Genomic DNA, 26597 nt, shown 5'->3' on the forward strand with positions numbered 1-26597 from the left:
GCACACACACACACACAAACACATTTCGATTTGGCCCCAGCCTACTCTCCCCAACCCCAAACATTTTTCACATTTTCTTCCCGCGTGAGCTAATATTTGCTTATTTAGGCAACCTGATCTGCTGAAAACCTTCCAGCTTATTTTCATGATTTTTGACATTGAATATTTGAAGAAGGCGTCCTCCCGTTAACCTTGTACTGGAAGATGGTTTATTGTGCCTGCGAGACAAGGCCGCATTGACATTTAAACGCTGAAATATTTAAGATAACGCGCATTAGGTACACAGCTGTCTTCCAAAAAAAGAAAACAATAAAAAACGTAGATTACCTTCACTGGCTCTAGAAGGCAGTTTGAACACCCCTTCTGTCAGAAAAGCAATGATTTACAAGTCGAGTTTCCAACAACATCCCAGAACGCTTCCCATCTCTATTTGCACTCTGTGAAAACACAAGAAGTCTGGCAGCAATATTTGGGAGGCTCCAATGCAATCCACTTCCACCAGGGCGCGTGAATGTGCGTGCCTGTGTGCCGCCTAAAAGCTGCTCGGCTATTTGGAGATACTTCAAGGGGAAACTATGTTGAACCGAGCTCAAATGAGAACCTCGCAGTGCCTTAAAAGCAGAAAACGCAAGCAGAAAAAGCAACAAGATGTTTCCCACATGATTTTCCTAGATTTCACACCATTTCTGGTCCACACTTCCCACATTCAATAGCTGACATATTTTCACATGCAAGGATGCGACAGGAGTCCAAAACGCACACACGAACGCATTCACAAACTCAGTCAAGCGGCAAAATGAGGCAAAAGGAATTCATCTGGTTGACATTCCTGAGCATTTCCTTACTTTATCTCCTCCTCCATTTTTTTTCTTTACATCAGGAGACATTCTTACGGTTATGCTCTTAAGCTTTGTAGCCACACGAGGACTCAGGAAGCGAGCAGGTGGGGCAGCTTCAACGGGAGTTTTTTACCAGAGCCGGTAATGACAGGAAATGAGAATCCTTGTCGAGCAGGAAAGGAGAAGAGCAGGGCCACAATTACTTAGGGTGTGGTGTAAAAATGTCAATCAGAACAGAATAAAATGATTTGCCAATACTTATGCTGATAATTCCATTGAATACACTCCAGAGAAGATATTTCATCTTCAAAGTGATATACTCCCCCCTACCCCCAGTATGGATTCTTATCCATGGAGGAGACGGCCTCAAATGGAAGATTTGTATGAAAAATGAAAAGTGGCACGAAATAAGACTCATAAAATGTTAATATCAGCAAAAGAACTGAAACGTTGGGGTGGAGGGGGGGCGTGGCTCCATGTGGCTTGTCCATAATCAAATTCCAGTGTTCCTTATTTTTAGCTGGAAGGACAACTGTTTTATTTCTTGACTCAACTGGACTTGATTTGTCAATGGCTTCCACAACAGCTGCGGATGTAACAAAAGCACTTGACTGAGCGCATGAGACTCAACCAACCGCACAAAGAGAAACCATCCAAATATTTGTCTCCAATCCCACATTCGCTTTCTGGTTTGAGGTCGTTAGAGATGAAAGAAAAGGGATTTGAAGTCTCCTTCCATTGGCTCATTACAGATACACGCATGACGTCCGTTCCCCTTCCCCCCGCCCCCCTCGCGTCTGCTACAGCCAGCATCTGTTGGTCAGCAAGAAAGAATGGTTCCACTTTCCCCACTCCAATTAGAGCCTCTATTCTTTCCTTTTCAAGTGCCGACTCCTCTCCGTATCTTCTTCGGGCCTCGCGTTGGTGACAAGTAGTGTAACAAGAGACGGCAAATCCAGGGTCCAGAAAGATCAAAACACAGTCTGAGTGGGTTTCTGCAATCTTGACTTGGATTTGCCATCTCTGCCTGTCACCTATGTGACATCATCGTAATTTGAGTTAGGATTTGCATACCCAACGGGAGGAAATCAATCCATGGCAGTGATCCATATGCTCCGCTTCACAGAGTGGATATTTATTCAAGCATTTAAACCAGGGGTGTCCAAACTTTTTGCCAAGGGGGCCAGATTTTATGTGGTAAAATGTCGGGGGGCCGACCTTGGCTGACATTCTTTACATTGAACAACAATATTGTTCAACAAATTTTAGTAAGCCAGTCTGTTTCACATTTCCGTTTTTATTTTAATTTCAACAATCTTAAGAATTTCTTTTGGTTCATTTGAAACAGGAATTTGAAATATGACATATCAGTCAATATAAACACGGAGTGATGTCTTGTTAACTCGTGAGTGATGCCCTCTAGTGTCTAAATGCTATTACTCATTTAGTGAATGCTATTACTCATTTAGCCACTAGAGGGAAGCAGTACTCTATGAAACATCACTCACCAGTCGACGAGACCTCAGTCAATGCAACACGTGTTCCATTGCGCCCAACCTGCGGGCCAGACGGCACTGATTTTATGACAGGGGGCCGAGGGCCGGATGAAATTCAACCGCGGGCCGGATTTGGCCCGCGGACCGGACTTTGGACATGTCTGATTTAAACGAACCTGAATGATGACATGCAGCCAACGCAGGTCTGGCTGCAGACAGTCAGATGGAATTTTCATGAAAAACAAAAAAAAAAGTGGTCACGGAGATCACGAGGCAGTTCTAGGTCATCCGTCAGTCAGGTGGACCGTCGGGGGACTTTTACGGGGTGTAGTGGTAGCTTTTTTGTCGCCTGTTAGCACATCATTAAAAAAAGAGCGGGAAGAAAGGATGGGAAATCACTGAGTGTGTCGGTGCCACGCTTTGCCACTAGGGAGTGTCGGGGACTGCGGAGAGGCAAGCGTTAGCTTGTTGAGTCCGAATGAAATATGACGGACGCTTCGGAGGCCTCAAATGTCAGCATTTGTCAGACTGCAACTGAAACACAAATGTTCAACAAAAAAGAGGAAATCATAAATTGCAGCCGAAGCCGCGGTTGCCCTTCGTGAACGGATGTCTGCCTGCGAGTCGGCTCTCCGCTTTACATTGCAAATACCCCCCGTGTTTACATTTGCTCCGCACAGACAATCGTTACTAAGGGTGACTTGGATTCACAACACGGGTAACCAATCAAAACTCACTGGGGAGGCCGTTCAAGAGGGAGGGAAAAAAAAAAAGCGAGGGAGCAACATCTGACGAGGACCGAAAGAGCAACACGGACTCCACTGATCTCTAATCAGAGTGACTTTTCTTTGGGACATTTCACAATAGAAAATTGATCTCTGGTAATTGAAGCAGATGACACTTTGATGTTTGCCAGATGACAACGACTTCCTTTTTTCTCTTTTAGATCCTCCGGCCGGCTGCGGTCCTGCTGCATGGATACCAACTGACAACACAAGGTAACCTCCATATGCGGTAATAAAAGTCAGAACGTGACTGTGCTGGATTTGCAAAAGACCAAAGAGTCTTGGAGCGTCACCGTATTTTGGATGTCACGCGGTGCCAAGACGAGAAAAGTCAAAAGCGTCGACATTTCAAACCTGATACTTATCAAAAGATGAACCGGCGCACATAAATGCTCGCTGTAGGAACATCAGGAAACGTCGTAAAGCGGTTATTGTGCCCGTGACCGCCGCCACCACTCCCCTTGCGGCATATTTCAATGTTCATTTAACAAAGCCCTGTTACAGTGAGCAACCGGACGAGCTTATCAGCACCCCCCCGCCCCCCCTCACTCGTTGTCCTGTTATCACCGTGACCTAGTTCACACACATCGAACACACGTAACCTTCTCTACTACTGTCCAACAAACCCGCAGTTCTTCGATCTCGCTCTCCTACCCTCGCACAGGAAAAATGAGGAATGAAACGCTTCGGAGGGCCTTATCGGTGTCCTTGGGGGGGCTGGCAGCCACTTCACAGACTCCGAGCCCTGTGCAAAGGCCGCAGAGACACAAACCGACAGTTTGTGACAAGAGTAGCAATGAACAGGCTGCACGGGCCAGCTAATGATGAATATACAGCTTGTACAATGGCGATTGAAACCAGCTGCCGCTCAAAGGAAGAACAATGGGAGGATTAGCGATTTGGAAAGTAAAGAAAGGAGAGTGGGGGAAAAAAAAGCATATTCCTGTTTTGTTTTTCAGAATTTTTTTTTTTAAATCCATGCCGCACTGATGATGTTTAGCAAAGCGTCCATTGTCACCAAGATAAGCGTGGCAGCTTGCCACGTTGCCAAACCGGAGCCTGAAATTCAGGTTAGGAGGAGTCAAATAAACTGTTTATTCGCTTACTTTCCGGCCAACCTGCAGTAACCACAGAAAAGATGGCGAGTGTGTGTGTGTGTGTGTGTGAGGCAAGAAAGGTTCCTCAAAGTATGACCAAATGTCATTTTGTTTGAAGTTATGGAACTGAGAAGAAACAAAAAGTTGCTTTTCCCTTGACAGCATTGAAGGCAAACAAATGCAAACATGAGAGGAAGTTGAAAATGAGAGGGCCAATTTCTGGGGGTAAGATGATGGCAGCGGTTTGGCACCAGAACTCAGGAAGTGCTGCCTCCTAACTGAGCTGTGTTTCCTGTGTGATAACTGACCCAAACATATGCCGGCTCCATCGCAAGCGCTAAGTCGCCCGTTCGCGTTCTCCCTTTGGAGGCTCGGGTGCGAAAACATCAATCACTGGCGAAGCCGCTAAGGTTGGAGGATTAACGGGATTAAAATATGACTCGAATTAATTCCTTCCAGCTATTTTCCTCGGGTTGAAAAGCCGCCGCGTCGTAGGCAAAACCCGATTACGGCTGTGATCTTCCACAGAAAAGAGCGAAAGGTAAGGTGCAGGTGCGCCGCCGTGTTGATGAATTCTCTTTTCAGCGGGGAAATAAGACGCATCTGTACAACAGCGGGGGAGGGGGGGAGTGAGAGGACTCCGCGTGGCATCAAAGCGGAAGGGAGGAATAATTCAATGATTAAAAAAAAGCAAAGGAACAAAAACAACCGCTTTGATTCCAAATGTCCCCAACATGTCTTCAGGAATGCGAACGCGATGGCCGCGAGACCCTGAAAGTTGCGCAAAGACAGATTGTTTCGTGTTCAACGGCAGCTGCTTCCCCACTTTTGCACACGCACACATTGCAGTACAAACGCTTCCTTCCTGTTGGCGGTTTGGCCTCATTTTTAGAAGACGCGAGTGAGACGCGCCATAACCAGAAGCAGACCGCACGGTCTTTAACGTGTCTTTCAGACCACAGAGTTTTTTTTATCAAGTATGGAATTGATGTTTAAATTGTGTTTCTAATCTTATGTATGTTACTAATTTCAGTTTGTTTGGTTCCCCCCCCCCCCCCCCCCCCCCGACAGGTTCCAGTCCAACCATTGGACGTTTTTCACCGCAGCCACTTCCCCATTGAAAGTCAAAGCGCGAGAAGCAAACGTTACTTCCTGTGACAAATTTGTCTTGATGCTCATCTCGTACACTCGCATTCGCCGTCGAGATGCTAGCATCATCATATCCCGAGATGCCCGCTCCTCAGATGATCTAAAGGTCAGCCCGCAAAGAGCTTCTGCCTAGAGACAAGAAAACGTTCCAGTTTTCAGAAGATTCCGGTGATGTTTACGCCATCTAGTTAGGTCTGCACCCGTGTTTGGCATTTCCAGCCATGTTACAGCAATCAGAGCTCATTTTTGACTTCGCCAGTGACCATGTCAGCCTGTCAGGGGTAAGTAAAGCGCGGTGTCACTTGGAAGTGCATTTCATGCTTGCTGGTGGTCTTCGGCTAAAATAAAAATTAAAAAAAGGAATGTTCCGTCTTAGAAGGTCTGCATGAGCTAGCTATATTCAGTGCAATAACCATCAAAAACGTGTCTTATACAATAATGTTCAGTTCTCATTATGAGTGTGAGAGGTGTGCAAATGTATTCAAATGTTTATGTTCTTCCCGTGCCAGTGTGGGTTTTCTCCGGGTTTCTCCCCACATTCCAAAAACATGCATGGCAGGCTGATTGAACACTCCAAAATTCTCCAGAGGTATGAATGTGAGCACGGATGTTAACCGGTTTAAGGGTGTCCCATGCACGTTTTTGGAATGATGAAACTGGAATTCCCGGAGAAAAGCCACACAGGCTCGGGGAGAGCATGCAGACTCCACATAGTCAAGTCAAGTCGACAGTATTTCTCGAGCACTTTCAAACAGCCATCGCTGCATACAAAGTGCTGTACATGGAGCAATTTAACATGCACAATAAACAGTAAGACAAATCGGTAATAAAAGGCGGTAGAAAGCACCAAACAGTAACATCAAGAACCAATCTAAGTCACGCTGAGTCGAATGCCAAAGAATACAAGTGAGTTTTGAAGATGGGCACATAGGAAGGCCGGAGCTGGAATTGAACCCAGTACCGCTGCACTGTGAGGTCGACACACTAACCACTGCTCCAACGGGCCACCCGGATTCAATTATCATTTTACCAAAAAAAATACGAGAGGACTCGGGAGTGTGCCATTTGTGTGCGATGCCGTTGATAATGTCATGTTACAGTTATCATTTTTTGTCATTTGAGCAGTTGGGGGTTCATTCGGATTTCCCAGGTGTGCTCGTGGAGCAGATTCCACATACCCACCTGTTGGCATATTCAGGATTTTTGTGTGAGGAGACACACGAATACGACCAACAGTTGCCGAAAGGTGAGTGCATAGCCTACGGGGCACACGCAATCACCCGACTTAAGTCTTAATTGCGTAGCAAATATTTGACTCATAATCTACGATCCGCGGCCTTCAGAATTTGCCATCGATTGGCCTTTTACGTTTGGCAGGTTGAAAAAAAGAAGATGCCGCATGTGCGCACGCGCACTGTGTTCCTCGCTCGGGGACCACCCTTTGTAAAATATTCAGGAAGTTGAAGAAAACATTTCTACTAAGAGTCTGCGAAATGCAGCACATACATCGCGTTAGAATGTAAACTCGGACTAATCCAGCTAAAGCATGCTGTAGCTCACTCATCATCAGTGTTGGTCGTTGAAAGTAAGTCATGTCGCGTTTTCGGCTCGCTTTACTTTGATCTTCAAGTTGCCCGCTGCAGCTGTAGTGGTGCTTTGGCTTGGCTAGGCTAAGTTGACGTTGCTAGCCGAACTACAGTCAAGACTTTTTTTTCCTGGGAGGTTATTTCAACAACCACGATAATGCTTTGCTTACTTCACACACTTTTATCTCATTCGTCAAGTTGTCTGTGGATTTTTGAACGCGGCGGGACAAACGTCCACGTTTGACAGCGTTGTTAGCCAGCAGATGTTTTTCCGTCCCTCGTCACAAAGACATGCGTCGAGTTCACTTGACTTTTAACACGCACCCCGGTGTATGACATATCGAGTCAGTTACGTTTATTGCCCCTATCACCTTGCTAACATGTGTTTATAAAGCGTTTATTCTTGTAATTTGCAGTGCTGTGAAAGTGCACGACTGATATTCTCGACAACTACGTTTTGCCAGTCTATGGGATAAACGGAATATGATAAACGCAGCTCAGCTCCCCCTCACTGCAATATTATCCCATATGGTTGTTTCTGAAAGTTGCAATCAATGCCGATTAAGATGATACACACGCATCCAATGAGATTGGGCTGCCCGGTGTTTTGGGCAGTTAGTACACCTGTTGACTCTAATGTTCAGTATTTGTGAGATTGATTGGTGGTCCTTGGAGGAGGGTGAGATGATAAATTGTCACTGGTTACAGTAACTGGACGTCAATGTCTCTTGGTTGTCCCTGATAATTAAAAAAAACACCTAAACAAGGTACTCCATCACTTTGATGGCAGCGCCATATAAAACGGCTCATAAAGCAGTCTGGCTCTTTGATTAACCGTTACTCACAATATATTGCCTGTCGGCACATTGAGAGAACTCAAGGCAATAGAAGGCGTGCGATCCACATGATGAGAAATCTGCATTTGAGATTCTTTGCACGCCACCCGAAAGTCATACTTTCAATGACAGACCGTGATGGGAGATCAATCAGCTGTTCCTGAACTAGATTCTGATCATGTATTCTCTTGTAACGGTGCCAACACACAGCCCTGATAGCCAAAGCTGTGAAATATTTTTGTTTGTGTCCTAACCTTTCTAAATAAACTGCAGGAAAATGTCACGTTTTGTGCTCAGAGAAGTATGAACCTATGTATTTGGGGAGGGAGGGGTGCAAAATTGAGAACATGTTTACTTCATTAGTGAACCCACCCACACAGTCTGCCTGAGCCAATGTAATTCGAATGCCATCCTCTTCTACCATCTTCCTGTTGTTATGTGCCATTCTTTCCTCTGTGGTCTAAAGTGGACCCATGTGAAAGTGGAGACGAAGAGACCATGGAAACGCTCGTCGCTGCAGACTCGCTTCTGGACTTGGACTGTCCAGATACTCTGTCACTGGAACACTACTGTAAGTGTGCGCTGTCAATGCGAAGCTCCCATTAGAGGTCCAAACATCACATTTTACATACATTAATTCAACACTATCATCCTTTTATCAAGGCCTTCATTTTGATGGTGGAAATGTAAATTAGATAATTATGTTTGACCATTTTATTGCTGAACATAGAGCCGGGACGTGATGCACTTTGGAGAACAAATGGCCTGAACAGCGCCTCAGATGGGATACACTCTCATCCTCGGTGTCAATCATCTTTTCTATTCAGCGAGCAAACAATTATTTTCCAACACCTACCGTTTGTGTAAAACCTATTAATTTCAAGGAATGGCGAATTGCTTTTTTTTTTTAATAGTATCGCAGATATCAACACAATTGAAAGTAGGTTGGATTTATGGGTAAACTCCCTGACGACCCCACTCCTCCCAGATTCATAAATTCAACGAAGCATGAGTGTCATTTCGCGGAGCCTTCAAAGGTTATTCAGATCATAATCAAGATTTAATCACATGTACTTAGGCATTTTGAGTGAGAGTGGCTCTCAAATGATCCGCTGATTATGCATACGGTGCACGTGCACGTGATGTTATGTACTGTTAGGTGTACGTTTTCTGTAGCTGTATCAAAGCCTGTGTTCACTCATTCTGATCAATACCCTTTGATCAATCCGCAACCCGCAAAAGTCATGATACACGTCCTTTTGTGATTTTTTTTTTTTTGGGGGGGGGGTTCAAACCCTGAAATAATGCCAGCAGCGTTTGATAATTTTAGCTTGGTACTAAGTGTGAGCATATCTCACTCCCTTGCTCCTGGTTGACCATTTGACACCGGAGCAGTGTTACATATTTGCCGCCTGGCAAGAAGTTTTTCTCTCCCACAACCTTAGCCTGTGTTGATGCTGAGTTCTGGTGAAGCCCCCCAGGTAGATTTTTCTTTTCACCGGTTTGACGGTTGCCTCACTGTACGGTTTCGCTGACCATCCTCTGCGTGCTTTGAGAACCGCAGATCCTGTTTTGAGCAACTCACCAAGGAAAGTGTCAATTGTTCAGTAATGGACAGAAAATTTGCATGTCAGGCTGCAAATTTGATCCACTGCCAATTGGTCAGCCATGGGCAATGGAAAGAAATGCTTTCAAAGAACAATGTTCTATACCCCTTTTTTTCCCCACCTTCTCGTACTTTTGACATACACCATTTCATTTAAAGCAATGACAACAAAATCGTGAACAAAATCTTTCTGATGCAGATGATGATTCGCTGATGTGGCAAAATGCCTCAATGTTGCGCCAACTACTGCCGAGCATTTATTTGACGTCAGTCTTTTTTTTTTTTTTTTCAGTATCGGTGGCTGATATTGGCAGCCTCTATGAGTACCCAATATTTTAAAACAAGGCTGATATTGAACCAATAGCCCAATACAACAAAAACTGTAAAACCAAAGGAGTAAATTATTGACGGCCTCACATCTGTCCAAATGATACCTGAAAACGAAATCCAAAAAAAGGAAGTGAATGTTGACTTTTTGGAAGCGGAAGTTGGGCTTCTCCACCTGCTGTGCCTCTCAATGTAGGAAGGCGTTGGAATTATGACTCTTTAACAATTCCTTTTATGACCTCCTTCAGCCCAGACCTTCCTGCCATCATTGGCCGATGTCATCAGCGCCCCCGTGACTCAAGTGACGGTGTCTGCCGAGGGGATTTTGGGAGCCGTCGAAGAGCCAGAATGGCACACGTTGCACGCAAATGAGCCGGCCACCCAGCTGCAGTCCAAACAAAGAAGTCAGTCACTTTTGCTGGTCATCGATCGCCCGCACATTTAAATGACTGATGTCTGTGTGATTATGTAAAATATCATGGAAATGACATTGACAGTATTTCTCCTTCACCTTACAGGTAGAAAACGGCATCGAAGGGCAGAGTCTCCTACCCCTGACATAAAAGTGAAGGGAGACAAATACAATAAAGGTAAATTACAACCTGAATATTTCAACGACCAAAGATCAAAAAGTTTGGATGTTATTGATTGTCTTTTTTTCATACAAACTGCCCAAATGATTCAAATAACGCTGATGAACTTTCAAAAAGGGGACTGGGAAAAAAATAATAATGGATTTTTTTTTTGGGGGGGGGGGTTTGAATGAATTGACTCAGTTGTTTCTCATTGGAAAATAAATTGAACAAATTGAATTGTCGTCAACCTTTAAGGTTCTAAGACTGTGTACATTTTCTCATTTTAAGTACACATACACGTATTCTGCTGGAATGATCTGATTTCCCCCTTATCATATTGTATGTTCGTCTCATTCCCATTGGGTTTGTTTTGGCTTCCCAGGTGGGAACACGCTCTACTTGTGGCAGTTCCTCATGGAGTTGCTACAGGACAGACAAGTTTGCCCGCGCTACATTAAATGGACCAATCCCAACGCCGGAATCTTCAAACTGGTCAACTCAAAGGCAGTGGCGAGACTTTGGGGCAAACACAAGAACAAGCCAGATATGAATTATGAGACCATGGGCAGAGCACTGAGGTACCAAAAGCAAGACCGGGATTCAACTCAAACGTGTAGCGTGCCATGCTGATTGTGACCCTGTTGTGCTCATGTGCTGTAGGTATTACTACCAAAGAGGTATCCTGAATAAAGTTGAAGGCCAGCGCCTTGTCTATCAATTCACCTCACTCCCCAAAGACATGATCTATATCACCGATGGCGAAGGCGTCAAAGAAGAAGAAGAAGAAGAAGAAGAACACGATGACAACAGCGCTAATGAGGAAGGAGTGAGCGAGGATTCAGATGACGGCACGGTAACTTCAAGCGACCATTCGGTGGAGGAAGAATATGCCATCCCACCAAAGAAGACGTCAGGTTGCGCTGCCCAGCGGAGCCGGCCCACTCGTGACACTGTCCTTCGACCTGCCAGCTCCAGTCTCATCCAGGAGCAGCATTTGCCCATTGTGTCGGCAGAGATGTTGCGCACCCTCCAGAACCTGCAGAAGGTCCAGTCCCTTCAGCCGGCGGGTCACGCCTCGGTTTTCAAAACGGCTCAGCTGCTGGGGAGTCTATGTGAGCGACAGGCTTCTGATGACACTCGGGGTGCACTGGAAACGCGCGATCGAAAGTCACAGTCGGGAGCCAAAGGTTCTCAGGTGGAGAACCCAATACTGGTGCCGCTTATTGGCTCCGATCCGTAAATTAATAAGCCATCCACAAACGCATGCGCAGACGTCCCGCTTAGCTGCTGAGCTGCAATGCCAGTGGGCGAGCGTTTGGATTGCAAAAGAACTCGGAAAGAAAAGACCAAATCCTTCATCGTCCTCTCTCGGTCACTTGTATCTGGTAAATCCAGAAGAAACCAAAGACATGCACTGGAAGCTGCAGCGTTTCTGCACGCGCCCTCCACTTGCACTTCTGAGGAGCACAACGCCATTCTTCTCGCTGTAACTCCTCACATGCTGAAGCATTCCTCTGCCGTGACAATGGCTTTGCACTAATGTTTACCCCTGCTGTATGTTCCTTCTTTAAGTGCCTGACGATCTCAGTACATCCTGTGCCTCTTTACTCTGGAGGGTAGCATGGGAAACATTCCACTTTTTTTTTCCTTCGATATTATTGAATTGTTTTTGTTATGCATTGATACAAATAAGGGATCACTGTCAGAATAGTTATTTAGCACTTCTGCTGTTAATATTTGAGGTACAGTATCTACAGCAGACTCCTTTTTGTTTTTGACAATCGCTCGTGATCCCTGTTTTTTATTTAGCTACTGTGTCGCCTGTAGTTACACTGCAACTAATTGAGCTATCCTGCAATGCACGTGTCGTTTGCTCAGCCTTTAGATATGCTTATATGGAACTCAAAAGTCTTGATATATGTACTTAATGTGTATTTACTGTATGTCTGAACATGCTTGACTTGTGCCTTGTTGACATTTTTTTTCTCTCAGGTTTTGTTTTGCCTCTATGCAAAAAAAATACAATTGCTGGCCTTTCATCATGAAATGAGTAAGAGTTTTTGATATGCAGATTTATTCAATTTTTTTAATTTTCCTACGCCAGCCCACAAGTTTCAAGTCACTCCACAACAACAAAAAAAAAAACATTGTAGACTAATGTCTGTGACGATAACATCCATTAAAAGTCATAACTCTGACCATATTGCTCTTGGAACCCTATGCAAACTGTTTTCTACTCTATGAAGTAATTTGTAATCCTATCTGTATATTCTCGAGGCGTCTCAATGCTATGATTTTACAGATATGGATTTGGAAGAGTTTTGCAGAGGCAAGTGTGGCATTCTTCGTAGCTTTGGTTTGTTTGCTTTGATACAGTCAAGATGTGGTTCAAGATACTGCTCCACATATATCAAATAAATATACTCTGTTCAGTTTTTAGTGTGAAATGCATTCTTGTGGATTCACGCACATGAGTTGATGAGAAGTGCAAATACACTTTAAGCTCTGGCATCGAGAGTGTGGTTTTGGAACCAGAAGGTAAAAGTCGTTTTGGAGACAAAAAAAAGTACCAATTATTGAAATTATATAGAAAGTGGCAGAATACAGTACATACTGCCGGTGCATTTAAAAGTCATTGATAATTATCTCTTTTTAGTTATTACTTTCGCAATACTGTACAATACAGTATTACGTTTGTTTTATCAAGACAGACATCCTCAAAGAGAAAAAAAAAGATGACTTCCGGCTTCTAGCAACTTCAGCGGAAGTACCTTCTCACTCGAGGGCTTGCTGGCGAAAATCAGGCTCAAACTGACCAACTAGCTGCAAAACAATGGCTACTGAACTGTAAGTCACATAACAATAATCATTATTAGTATATGACAATTATCTGCCTGTACGTTTTTGCACGTGCTATAGCTCTTAAATTACTCTCATTTCCTTCTGGTTTAGCCGTTTTCCTGACAGCCTCATTGACGAAGACCCACAGAAAGCTCTCGAGGTAAACATTGAGTAGCCCTAAACTAATTTGAAACAAATTTATCACAGCTTTGATGAACAAGTAGTCGTGGTGGCACTGAGTGGTTTTTAATTCAGGCTACTAGCTTCATAAGAAAATAACGTGATTGCGCCCAGGCTAACGTTAGCGCTGGCTTTGCTCGTCACGAGCTAGCCTAGTTAGCGAAGGGAGACTTGCATCCTCGATGTGCTTTATTGTGCTGAGATTTATTTATTATTTGCTTGTGATTTAGTTTATGATCCAATTTCATCTGTAGAAGATCAGTTGTGGGGTAACCTCAACATTTTGTGTGAATATGTAAGGCCCACAGTGAGGTTTGCTTCAAGTGGCACACATATTGCCATGGTAACTTGCGATGCAAACCTTGTTGTCCTGAGTTGTGTCAGCCAAAGGAAAAGTATAGTTTAAGTAAGTTTGTAAATGGTGTTTAAATACGACTTTAAACACTCATCAGGAAGGGCAACCATTTTTAATTTCCTTTCAAATTTTGCGACATTTTCAAATTTTTATATACAGTAGATCATAATCAAAGTGTCTTTTAATCTGATGAACACCCCCCCCCCAAATGCCAATTTTCGTTATGCCAGTATTTCAATGTGTGTTGCCAGTGCTGCGAGAGCCCTTTATAGCTGCTTGCAGCTGCCTTTATTTTTTTTCCCCCTCAATCCGAACAGAAAGAGTTAGAAGTCGTACGATTTTAACAATTGCTCAGTACTCAGAATTCAGGAATGGGGCAAACATTTAAGCTTCAATATTAGCCTTTGATAGTTACACATTGAGTATTTCAACTCACTTTAATTCAACCTGCATTTTACAAAGAAGCTCAGTTCTGTATATGCAGCGCTAATATGAATGATTTCTTTTTGAAGGCCCTGAACGAGGCCTTGCAAGGAGACGCCGACAACACCGAGTGGCTCTGTCAGCGTGCCTATGCTTACATACTTCTCAAAAACTACAGCAGTAAGTCTGCGTGTTTTCAGCATCTTTTTCAAAATTTTGAATCATTAATCTTTAACTCATTCCGTACCAGCCAAATCTAGACCAATTCTGAAAAGACGTTTAAAAACGTCGTTGGGAGTGAATGAATTAATTTTAGAAAAGTAAGAATATTGGCTTCCGTGAACAATAAATGTTTTATCATTTAGGATGCGTTTTGGTGAGTTTTTCATGAGTGGACACTGCAGAACAGAGTACTTGCTCCTATAATTTTCCTTTGAGTTGCATATACGACCAGTGTTTAAGTAAATAAAATTTTTTAAAACTACCAGATTTATCACAGCATAATTTCTGTCTCTTCTTGACAGGTGCTGTTAATGATGCCAAGAAAGTGCAGCAGCTGAATCCAGGCCTTTCGCTTGGCTTCATGCGTACAGGGTGTGTACTTGGGGTCTTACACAGGAAAAAAAGAGTTTGAATTTGTTGAGAAAATGATATTCATGATCAATATTGAGAGTACCTTGAGCCAGTAAATGATTACAAAGTAAAGAGTGCATTTCTCATACAACATGACAAAGTTTGCAATCACGTTTGTCGTTGATTTAGCACGATTAATCCTCTTGCGTTGTTTGTTTTAAATTTAGTTTAGGAGCGTCCATCTGTAAGCCCGTTTATGATCCTAGACCATTTGGGTTGTAAGAATCAGGGAAATATGACAGTTTTTTTAATGTTAATGTTTCCATAATTACAGAATAGCAGAGTACCATCTGAGCCACTATGAGTCAGCTCATGCAGCCTTCACTCAAGGACAGCAACTGAATGGTGGGTGACGTTTTTGTACCTGGAGCTTGTCTGTCTGTTTGCACTCAGCAAGTAGCAGTCTGTAATTTTTCTGGTTGTTCATTGGTTATGGTCATACACGATATCAGTCACGCGTCAAATTTTTGCCGACCTGCGCAAGGCTGGAAGAAGTCATAAAACCAGCAAAGGGCTTGGTGAGAGGGTGACAACTATTGGTGCCTTTATTAAAAAATGTAAGAGCACTCACAATTACATCAAATCATTGAGGCAAAAAAAAGGAAAAAAATCACAGTTCTGAAAACTCAAGTGATGCCCTTGATTAAGAGGTGCAAAGATTACTCAACGGCAAATGGATTATCAAATGAAACATTTGTGCACTGCAGAGGGATCTAGCGATAAATACATTACGCTATATACGTTATTACAAACTGTTAGAAATGTTATCACTGTTCATCTGTAAACTGTTATTATATATCTTTTGTTTCTCAGGTTTATATTCGAAACATTGAGAGAGTCTTTTGTGTTTGTTTTTCTGGCAGCTTCTGACCAGTCATTTGAGATTTGGATCAAGCGATGTGAGGAAATGTTGGGTGGTGAGTATTATCCAGTGTGTTCTTAAATTAGTGGTTTAAAGTTACATAATCTAGAGTACATACTCGTTCCGCCCCAGCTCAGGGATGAGAGGATAGGCTCCCTCCGCCTTCGGCTGGGACCTGGAAGGGTGTGAAGTTTTTTTTGTTTTTGTTTTTTTAATACCCCCATGTACAATCCAAAACTCTACTGACCTAGAACTGTTTGGTTGTATATCATTGTTATCGGGACCATCTGGGGAAAACGAGTTTTGACAAACATGCTTCAAGCTTTTCTCCCAGCGGCGTGCGATTAATCAGCGTTGGAGAGCCCCAATTAGATCGTTCCCCTTCATAAGCCCACCAAGACAGCCAACGAGTACCCACCCTCATCCATGACCTGATTAAGACAGCATAACATGCTTCTTCTCGTCTTATTCCTCTTGACTGTCCGTGTTCTCTCTCTCTCTCTGTATGTTAATGTCAGTGAATAATGTTGGATTGAACCAAGTGGGATCTGGCTCGCTTGTGCTCATGCGATGTTAAAGAGCCATGGGTGGGCCAATCAACAAACTGCTGGCAAATTTGACTGTGTTGCATTTCTTATCTGTCAGCGTTTCCCTGCTAGTAGTTAAAAAAAAACACTGTAGAAAAATCAGTCTTGAATTATTTACAGGTTCATTTAAACCTTTGCACAAGCCTCACAACCATTTGTTTTTGTCCTGCAGAAAAGCACAACGGCAGTGATGACACGGTGAGTTTTTCTCGGCATGACCACCTGGGGGCGTCGTCGTCCTTCCTCCGCATCCGTAACAGTCCGATGCTCTCTGGTTTTTGCTCTTTGATTTGTGTTTTGTTTCTTGTTTGTCGTAATTGTACTACATGATGCAGCAAATACCAGCAGTGCCGCATGTGAAGTAAGTAAGACAAATATTTCTGGATTTCTTTGTATTTTAGTGGAATGTGTCGATACATTCACAGCGTGATTTCATGTTAATGTACCGGTACACATTTTTTAACTACGGTTGGTTACCTGCAAAAGCCTTTAACCCATTAGAAAGTATTTCAGATCATTCCTTCATGTCTCTTGCAGACATGACTGGTACCAAACAGAATCTCACGTCATCCTCTCGGTTATGGCAAGAAATGTACCAAAGGACGGTGTGTGTGTCAGCTTCATGGAAAAAGAGGTATGCATGCCCTCTTCAGTTTCATCACTTTGGGATTTGTGTGCGTGCGTCCTTTTTAATTGGCGCATCTGATACCCTCCAGATTGATTGTATTTATTTGCTTGTAGCGTTCAGACCGAGCCGGCAGAAAGCAAGACTTTGCCGCGCCGTGACTCCCAACAGTGCGACACATTCCCCGCACACATTGCCATTCCCCACTTTGATTCCCCACAGCCCGACGATGCTCCGAGTGGTGTCTTGTTAACGTTGGCCCCAAAGTACCAGATCTAAGAACAAGTTACCCTCCCCACATTCGGCAACCTCCTAATTGTCTGAAGATGGGGAGGCGCAGCTGATCTCGGAACAGCCCTGCCGGGCAACCGCCGCAAGGGACAACCGTCTTTCTTTCCCCCTTGCTATTTCTCCTCTTCCCGTCTCTCAGCGGGCTGACTGCAGGGCACCCCAGGGAGCGACTTTGTCTATCTTTATATAATATAAGAATAACAAATGGAGTTTACCCCCAAGAAATCCTCGTTCTCAATCACATAGTCGCGCATCCGTATTCCGCACCAAAGCTCCCTCCGTAGTGTGAAGGCCGATTTCCGTGCAGTTTTTATTAGGTCACTCTATACAAAGGAAATTAAAGATGAAAGGCAGGGGCTCCATTTCTTTTCCCTGGCGGATGAGCGCGCCGCAGCCGTATACCTACAGACGGCTCAGGAATTCTTGACGCAATGAATATTAAGGCTTTGATTGTTTTTAACAATTGCCAAAAGCGACGAGCTGACTGTGGAGGCTTTTGTCCCCGATGAATTATTTCTTGGATTCTCTTAGGCCCCATTGAATCAGGGCCCGCTCTGTTTTTTTTAGCTTTGTGTGCTGAGCCAAACCACAGCCGGAATAAGCCACTTGTGTCGGGTTTCTAGTAATGTTCTATGTAAGGGCAACTTTTGGCTGGTGATAAGTGTGGGGATTTCGGCCAGCGCCGAGATTGTGTCGCCGTAAGCTAACAAGCCACCCGTCCACTCCCAATGACTGACAGGCTGTTAGGAGCTGTCTGACCATCCATCGTCTCGAATCACTCTGAGGCTAAAGGGGACAGTGGCAGAATTCTCGCGGTCGCACTAACCGAATCCGATGTTTCTTCTTGAGAAGATATAAACGTGTCCGATGTTTTTAGCCCCTTGAAGAAATTTGCAACATCCATAAAACATTTCTAGTTTGATCTTTATGCCTGATTATTCTGAAATCGATCGATTCTGTGACAGCTTGTATAGATTTTGCAACCGGACGCTTACTGTCAAGACTTTTGAGATCACACGATATCACTCGAGTCTATGTAAGACTGTAAACATTTGAACTCTATGTGCTGCCTGCAGCTCTCAGCCTCAATAAGGCTGGCGTCCGGGGAGAACCGCAACCTCAACCTCCACCTTCTGCATCCCATCGTGCCCCAACAGAGCAACTTCCGGATCCTCAGCACTAAGGTATGCCATTTGTTTAGCCCGTGCCCTCGGCGCGGCTTTTGAAACAAGGCTGTGAACATTTATGAAGCGGAGATTATGATCATCCTTTTTAAATGGACATCTGTGCTTGTTGCTCAATGAGTCATACGCTTTAAAAAGGCTTTAATGAGACAGATGAAAAGTTTATGAAGCAGAAGCAGACTTCAAAACCGCCATTTAGTGTGAAATAATTTCACACAAGCTGTAACTTGGAAGAGGTGAGGCCCCCCCCAACCTTTTTCACGCCGTAGAGCAGCTGTAGTTTTAACTCGGTGTATTCGTAAACAGTTTGATGTGTACAGAAGCAATAAACTATTAGGCAGGCAGAGTCATTTTCAGCTTGATAATTATTGGGCCAGTATTAGGAAATATGATGTCGTCTTGATGAATATGATAACCTTAAAATAGAAAAAGCACAAATAAAGTAACTGAATCATGAATGAGGATGAAAATCCATTGAAGCCGTACTTTATGGGTCACCTGCTTTTGATTTTGGTAACGTGAAATTTACAAGCTGAGCCCTTTGACACTTGGATGTCGTTTTGGGCCCACGACCCCCTGAGATAAAATTTTGTTTATCGTTGTTTGATAAAACCCTCATTCGGGTTCATTTGTATTAAGCTGCAAAAATTTGCTCCTCAAAATTAGGAAGTTGCTCATCCAACTAAGTGATTGATTAGCAAAACTGTTCCTCACTGTTTAAAAAAATGTTTTTTTTTTGGGAATAGGTCCACTCACACTCACATTTACATCTTGAAGAACAATTTAAAGTCTTCACCTAACGCATGTTTTCTTGGAGTTTGCGATTGGCTGGTGACCGGTCAAAAGTAAATCCCGTCTTCTGCCTTATAAAAATCTGAGGAAAAGCATCATTTGCATAATCATTTTGAACACAATGTCGTTGAACGTCGAGGCACCGCTGCAATTTAGCAATAAGAATGTCCCGTGCGAAATGCATTCTTCAACCCAGGGCAATTCCATTTTCCCAATTCCTTACTTGTGATGTATTGCAGTATTTTTGGCAGTCATCAAAGTTGCACCACTTTCCACCAGAGTCATAATTGGTGAATTCATTTTTAGTCAATAGGGAGGACATAAGCGACTCTAACGTATTAAATCTCATCAGGGGACAAGGAAAACAACCCCCAAGGATGGAAACGCATTTCACCAAAGAGATTTAAATTATTTCTCTCTCTCGCTCTGTGCGTGACGAGCAGATCTTTAAGAGCATCAAACATGGATATTTTAGCTTAGGTTTTCAGTGTTTTAGAACATCCAATTATTTGTGGTTAGTTGCCTGAAACGAAGATTCACCATGACTTGGTCATCTCATTAAAATTAGACGTTTAAAAAAAACTAAGAATAATAATAATGATGAAGAGTAGAAGCTGCCACTGCCCGGAGTTCTTTGAATTTCATTGTATGCTATAAAATGACAATAAAGGCGATTCTGATTCTGATTAATGCCGGTGAAGCGCTCCAAAGCAGAAGGAATTAGGAAATCCTCTCGAGCCGTGCGCAGTGAGGTCGAAGATTCACTCCATATCCTCAAACGTCTGTCCTGCTCATGCAGTCTCATTCGGGCTGCCCTCATTTGAGTTCCTCAGCACTTTTCAAGTGATTACAGGCCTAATGAGCGCGAAGGGCACTGTTTTAAAACTCTAAACTAATTAGTGGGTATTACAGTTTGATGTGTGCTAATGACGGTGTCTAGATTCAGAGTTTTACCGGCTGTCAGGTGTTATCCTGAGTGTAAGTCCTAAAGGTTCTTTTTGTGGCATTTTTGGTGTATTTTTACACCAGTTTGCGCTGCGTTATGACACCTCTTAGCTAATGTGGCTAAAGAAGATGAAAAAAATGTCTTAGCCACATGCGAGTGTAGCTAGCCACGGGATCACCTGTTTATGTTTTGCCGCTATCTTGCGATGTGGGCTGCACCAGAGACATTGTAGCGCAACGAAAAAAGAAACACTTAAAACTTCAGAGAAGACTTTTTTTTTACTCCAGGTTGTATGCATGGCTTGATGATTGACTGCACGCCGTCGTAAATAGAAATTGGCCAAGTTGTCAACACAGAAGAAACTAAAGTGTTTTGTTTTTCTATAACAATTGATATTGACAAGCATGTTGTGATTATTCTTTCGCTGGCCCGGTGTAGAATTGTAGGATTATTTGCATCATTTGATGCGGGTTCCCTCGGGGAACATTTGAAACGCAATTTTGACACCTTCGCCGGTGTCGTGAATTTGACAAATATTTACCTGGCCATTCGCTGTTTCAACTGGTCAAAAAAATGTTCAAATGATGTGGTCTGAAGGGAGATATTTCTCACAGACTTCAGACTTGTTTGACTCTCCTCCACATTTCTTTTCCTTTGTGCACATCATCTCCACTCGCTACCACGTGCTGAGTCCAGGCTAATTTGCACTCAAAAAAAAAAAGAAAAGTTCCCCAGCTTCTCCGTGGCAACAGCGCACACTGCATACCAGTGGTGCACGTCCCCCGCAACCTAATAAGGGCCCTCAGTCTGAGAGACACCACGGCTTAGGTTGAGTTGAGGCAGCCTCTTGCACATCGGCACTTGCGCTCCCTTCTTTCACTCCTCATCTTTGACTTTTTTATGTTCTGTTAGCCACCCAGGGCTCTGTTCATGACACGCACACACCACCTGTCGTAACCGCTGTTGCACAGTTATACAAACACTCATGCCACCTACCTTGAGGATAACGTGGCAGAGTGCTCAGACTCTGCGGCTTCCACACAAAGCCCCGACTGTGTACGAGGTCCACTCGGCTCCTCCGGTATACGTGGCCCGTAGGTACCCGATGTACACATGCAACGCAGCACACGCACACTTGTTGGTTAGTGAATTCCAGAATGACTGAAGCGGATTTCTGTGTGCTTGCATGACAACCTGAGCGATTCCGAGCCCGTGTGGCACATTTAAAGCCTCAATTCAGTCCTCTTGAGCTTTATTTTAATTTTTAAATTGAGAAGCAAGCTACTGACATCTTTTGGGTTGTTAATTAGAGAATTCAAACGGACATTTTTGACCGTGAAGCACATCCGGCTCCAGATGGAGTCCAAGCCGGGAATATGTATGCCCATGCATACATACACATATGCGCACTCAAATTTGAAGACGGAGGCCAAATGATAATCCATCAAAATCTTCCCCGTAACAAGTGTGTGTCGTTGGCAGCGCGTTATTATCAGTGTGACCTCTTCCTGTCCAGCGCCACGACAGACATTCCAACCGCAGGGGTTGCCGCCCCAACGGGAAGCCAATTACACACCCGTTTATTTGATCAGAACAGACGGCTGACATGCGTACACCAACACAAACACGCGAATGCGCATGCAAACATTTCACGCAACTTTGACTCGACATTTAGTTTTCCGTTCCTTTCCAAACCCATATAGGCAAATAGGCAATAGCCGATGTAATCTTCCCTCTTTAATTTTCATGCCTGTTAGTGTCTAAAACAAGATGCATTTCTTTTAATGTGCCGTTCTTGCAGAGGCTTTTCAAAATCCACAGGGTTATGGAAAAAAAAAAAGATTCTTAGGAGGGGGCATTTGACAAGTGACACGAGACCCCAGCGCCACGCTGTAAATAGCGTGTGTGTGTGTGTTTGTGTGGTTGGTTGTGTGTGGCCCCCGAGGTCCTGAGGATGGTGGCCCTCCATGTGGGTCTGCTGTCACATCCCTTTACGGGCCGTCGCTTCGCCTGTCACACACACGGAAACGCGCACAGCGCCTGGCCTGCCATGTCGTTAAAAGCCAGGAAACGCAGATGTGGCAGCAGATTAATGTTGTATGGCCCAGGAGCACGCACACGGACACACATGCGCACGCACACACAGAACGTCCCCCGCATTTCGCACTCCAGACATATTTAAGACCCCCGTCTCACCTGCGACGCTGCCTGGCCTTTTCCTGTTTATGACTCGTTATTCATTTTAGTGGTTTGTCATACTCGGATGGGCGTTGTTCTAAAATGAGCAACAATACTTTTTTTATTTGTTTTAAATACACAAAATACTTGCTGCCATCTAGGAAACCCACTTCTACACACAACTTGACAAAGGGTAAGGCGTTTTCTGGAGTACTCCGGCTTTTGCATCTTAGGTTGTTTGAAGGCTCCTATTTCGGGGCGGGCCACTACGGCAAATACTCGTCACATTTATTTTGAGTGATGCCAAAATCGCCCTGAATAAATGTGGTTATTTCAAAACGTAGGATTTTTCCAACTACCACAAGTCAACCTCATGCCCATTCATCTTGCACTTTACTTCATAGGTGTCAAACTCAAGGCTCTAGGGCCAGAACCGGCCCGCCTCATCATTTTATATGGCCCACTGGCCATGTTTTTCAAACAAACCATGTCTTATATTTAAATATACGATATGTGTAATTATTTTGTTGTGTGTTAAACTGTTTAAGTCACTGGAATTTCAGTTTTTTTCCCCCCCTTCCCCTTACTGATCCATCAAACGGTGGCCCTTCGACCAAAGCCACACACCAAGATAATTAGTTGGGTAGCAGAAGTATTTTCCCCCCACCCGTCTGCACTCGGTGCCACCCTGCCTCCTCTTCAGTGCTCGTCCACCTCCGATTCCCTCTCCAATCCTGGCACCCTCATAAATGAAGCAACGCATTGCCCAGCAGAGCAGAAATGTTCCCTAATTGCACTGACATAGCCAACGTTGCCTTGCACATTCACACACATGCACGTCATTAATGGGTGATGGTGACGGGGGAGCGGGGGGGGGGGGGGGGGTTACAATGGACCGTAGCTTGCGTGTTTCACTGGTATGTGCCCTGTCAGGGCCGCTCAACATGAAATGCATGTCCATGCCAGCGCTTGCTGCATTGTTTTCTTCCTCTCATGTTTTCTTGGTCTAATGATTTGGATCAGATGCTTTATAATACCACCACTCACACACACGCAGGCACACACAGGCGCACGCATACACACACATAGGTCTTGCTCATTCCATCACTCATACTAGCCCCCTGGCTGACAGGCGTCTCGTTAGTGCAGTATGTCTGTCAGTGTGGTGCGAGATGGAGCTGTGCCCCCGCATATCCCCGACGTGTCGTTCTCGCACTCTCTCTCTCTCTCGCTCATTCTCCATCTCTGTCAGTCTCTCAAACGCGCACACAAAAGCGCCCTCTCACCAAGCCCGAGTCGATGCTGGCTGAGAACAGGCACTCTCTCTGGCCTCACTCATGATCAAATGTCATGTATCTTCAACACGTCACTCTCGTGGAAGTGTTATTTTTGTTCCCGTGCACCAAAGGAAAACATTTTGTTACACATTGTTATCTCCATTGTCGCCCCCCCCCCTGTGCCCTCCGCTCCCCGCACATGTCAGGTGGAGATGAAGATGAAGAAGAGAGACGCCATCAGATGGGAGAAGCTGGAGGGAGAGGGACAGGAATCCAACATCAAACACTTCAATCCAAGTCAGTCTATCGTTGTTTGCATTTGTGCCACCTCCGCTGACTTTCCTCCTCCTCCTCCGCTTCTTCTACCGAAGCCTCTTCCTCATTTGCTCTCTCTTGCCCTCCCTCGCTCCAAATATCTTTTTTTCTGGACTAACATAAAAAGCGGGCAGTCCAGCCCTCCCATGTATTTTTTTTTTTTCATTCGCGTGATGGTAATATTCCGGACAAAAAGGGAGCTCTGACAGCTTAATCTGACTTGGTATTTTATCTCACGTTCTATTGCCAAAAGGATAAATCGCTTTTGCAAGCGCATACGCCGATGCAAAAGTTGAAGTGTGCAATCAGACTATCCGCTGCGTTCGAGCAGCTCAACCCCGCGGGGTGTTTACGACTGCCACTTTTGAACACAAGCGTTGACATGCCATATTATGAGATGACACTGTGTTGGGTCCGCGCTTGCCCCCAATATGTCTGCTTCTTATTTGGTGCCTTATTTATGCAAATCTGCATCTGGATTACTTGCATCACCCTCCGCGTTCGTCTGTTATTGAAGCCTTGCAAGAAATGCAGAATTCCAATTATTTGACCCCTCTCCATTGAAACTCAAAATGAAAATAAAAAAGGCTTGTGACCAGATATGGCTTAGCAAATAAACAACCGTGTAAACGCTCAAAACTTTTTTTAAGTATCAATAAACTCAACCTGCCATCATTTGCAGACTACAAAACACATTTGTATATACAGTAGATCGGCCGCTTTGTTTTCATCGCGCTCATGTTATAACGTGAGATATTTGCGCAGCAGTCACACAGATGGATTTTTTCTTAAACACCTGTAGAACCTTAACCCCCCCCCCACCCCCCACCCCCATTTTCTTAGTCTCCCTCATTGTCACACGTTGCAAATTTGCTAACAATCTTCACGCAGCAGTGCTGTCGAGATGCAGGGAATGTCACTCCATGGCCAGAGTGTCGGAGTCGCACACCAAAGCGACAACAGAGAGACTCGGATTGCGCTTTGTGCATGGCTGTATTTATGGCACTCGTTCCCAAACTCAACTCAAGATGCGTCGACACTTTGGGTAAATCTAATGCTAGCTTGAAACTCGTCAGTAACTGCGTCACGTTAAAAGCCGCAGGGTCCGGAGTTGAGGTGAAGGAAAGTAGCGGCTGATGGTGTGCTAATCATTAATGTCAAGCGTTGTTGTGAACAGATCAGTGCCCGACATCGAGCCAGCGCAGCCAAAAATGGGACAAGATGGTGGTGGATATTAAGGAGGAGGAGAAGAACGAGAAGTTGGAGGGCGACGCGGCCCTCAACCAGCTTTTCCAGCAAATCTACGCCGATGGTTCGGACGAAATCAGGCGCGCGATGAACAAGTCTTTTGTGAGTGTGACGACGTGGCTCCGTGTGCCTTTGCTTTTGTGTTTTGATCCACTCGTAGGGAACCTAGTTGTCGAGCGACAAAATGCGGACCCTCCTTACACGTGCCGCCTCGTTCCTCGCCGACACAAACATGAACATGATTTTCATTCCCTGCCAACAGAGGATTACATCACACCGAGACTCCTCGTCTCGTCTGTGCTCATCAGAATTTACTCGGGATTTGGTGTGAACTAATGCACCGTGACAAAAAACGAAATGGAAAAAAATATACATGTCTTGCGAATATACAGCGGAGTCTGCGAAGAAAACCTGAAAGGTCGCATATTTTCTGGGATGATGCCATAGCAGTGTACCGCTGATATGAAAAGTTTGACCCCGTTGAGGATTCTTCTCTCGGGTAATAATCGTCTTCAAGTTGGGGCACAGTACACTTGATTTTCTGCACTCTCCTCCCCCCGATGAAATTCTCACGAGATGGTGATGAACGGAGGCATAGGAATGCAGTTCACACAGCGAGGACGGGGATGTGGTGCAAGTTGTTTGAAGCAGACAATATTTTCTCTCGTGTGAGTTGTTTGGAAGAAAAACTTTTTGGCCTTTCCACATACGAGTCAATTCATCAGCAGGAAGTGCTGACTGTCAGCCGACTGAGTCTTCCGAGTCGGGTTAAGCCCTCAAGTGTTTTTTTTTTTTTTTTTTTTTTTTTTTTTTAATGAATAAAACCAGTACAGGACTGCTGTCGTCAACTAATTTAAGATGTAAGCGGTTTGATGCAGAGGTGTTGCATAATGAAGACTGCTAATGAAATCGCAGTAATTTTTTTCTCTCTTTTTCTTCTTTTACCTGTGCAGACGGAGTCAAACGGTACAGTCCTGAGCACCAACTGGAAAGATGTTGGCAAGAGAAAAGTGGAAGTCAGCCCACCCGATGATGTTGAGTTAAGAAAAAACTGAACACCTCCCTCGCTCGTTCTCTTTTTTTCTTTTTTTTTCACCCTCCGTTTGACCCGACCGTTCGCTACCTAACCCCGTCTGAAGTTCAGCGCGGGGGGGGGTTTCAAAACTTCTCGCTTTTGACCGCACGCATTCTTTCGGAGCAGCGTGTTCACTCAAGCAACTCGTACGGCTCATTTCAGCTCAGCTCGCCACTGCGCATTTTTGGAATAGCAAACGGAGGTGTTGGATGGCTATGGGTCAATATCACTTGAAAAGTGCCTTTGGGCAAACGTTTGCTCACTTCCCATTACGAAGAGGAAAATCCGTTGTTTTTATTGTAAACCTCATCACTGTCCTGATAAAAATGCGCATGTCCGAAATGCGGACACCACGCTAACGTAAAAATAAATAAATCCATAAATAGATCAAATGGACAGTGATGAAATCCCGTAATTGTGAAAAAGTAATTCATACCAAATCTTTTCGGAAATTCTTTATAAATGGCGACGTCTCAAATGCACCTTATG

The 26597-nt window shown here is 44.3% G+C and overlaps 2 protein-coding genes across 6 annotated transcripts; both read left to right on the plus strand.

Annotated features, from left to right (window-relative positions):
* Positions 1 to 3124: 3124 nt before the first annotated feature.
* Positions 3125 to 12731, plus strand: LOC127615818 (ETS-related transcription factor Elf-1-like). 5 transcript variants are annotated; one of them, XM_052087136.1, is made up of 9 exons: positions 3125 to 3216; positions 3282 to 3333; positions 5289 to 5647; positions 6492 to 6612; positions 8255 to 8359; positions 9970 to 10125; positions 10240 to 10311; positions 10679 to 10874; positions 10957 to 12731. In XM_052087136.1, exons 3-9 carry the CDS (start codon positions 5588 to 5590, stop codon positions 11534 to 11536), a joined length of 1290 nt encoding a protein of 429 aa, XP_051943096.1. In that variant the 5' UTR covers positions 3125 to 3216; positions 3282 to 3333; positions 5289 to 5587; the 3' UTR covers positions 11537 to 12731. The 5 variants fall into 5 exon arrangements, with proteins under 5 accessions (XP_051943096.1, XP_051943097.1, XP_051943094.1 ...); XM_052087137.1 differs by having other exon boundaries at positions 3136 to 3333; positions 5289 to 5472; positions 5559 to 5647; XM_052087134.1 differs by having other exon boundaries at positions 3136 to 3333.
* Positions 12732 to 13032: 301 nt separating this feature from the next.
* On the plus strand, positions 13033 to 26412 carry sugt1 (SGT1 homolog, MIS12 kinetochore complex assembly cochaperone). Its single transcript, XM_052087094.1, has 13 exons — positions 13033 to 13143; positions 13249 to 13297; positions 14185 to 14275; positions 14620 to 14689; positions 15003 to 15073; positions 15592 to 15645; positions 16350 to 16375; positions 16513 to 16538; positions 16715 to 16811; positions 18170 to 18277; positions 23677 to 23767; positions 24963 to 25135; positions 25987 to 26412. Exons 1-13 carry the CDS (start codon positions 13130 to 13132, stop codon positions 26086 to 26088), a joined length of 972 nt encoding a protein of 323 aa, XP_051943054.1. The 5' UTR covers positions 13033 to 13129; the 3' UTR covers positions 26089 to 26412.
* Positions 26413 to 26597: the final 185 nt, after the last annotated feature.

The sequence above is a fragment of the Hippocampus zosterae genome, chromosome 15 (genome assembly GCF_025434085.1).
Source record: "Hippocampus zosterae strain Florida chromosome 15, ASM2543408v3, whole genome shotgun sequence".
Lineage (NCBI taxonomy): Eukaryota > Metazoa > Chordata > Actinopteri > Syngnathiformes > Syngnathidae > Hippocampus > Hippocampus zosterae.

Excerpts from the sequence above, each read along its gene's own strand:
- sugt1 (XM_052087094.1), top strand. Across the intron at positions 14,690-15,002 it reads CTTGGCTTCATGCGTACAGG|AATAGCAGAGTACCATCTGA; the intron begins GTGTGTACTTGG and ends CCATAATTACAG. Across the intron at positions 18,278-23,676 it reads TCCGGATCCTCAGCACTAAG|GTGGAGATGAAGATGAAGAA; the intron begins GTATGCCATTTG and ends CGCACATGTCAG.
- LOC127615818 (XM_052087136.1), top strand. The coding sequence starts at position 5,588 with ATGTTACAGCAATCAGAGCTCATTTTTGACTTCGCCAGTGACCATGTC. Across the intron at positions 5,648-6,491 it reads ACCATGTCAGCCTGTCAGGG|TTGGGGGTTCATTCGGATTT; the intron begins GTAAGTAAAGCG and ends TCATTTGAGCAG. Across the intron at positions 10,875-10,956 it reads ACCATGGGCAGAGCACTGAG|GTATTACTACCAAAGAGGTA; the intron begins GTACCAAAAGCA and ends CATGTGCTGTAG.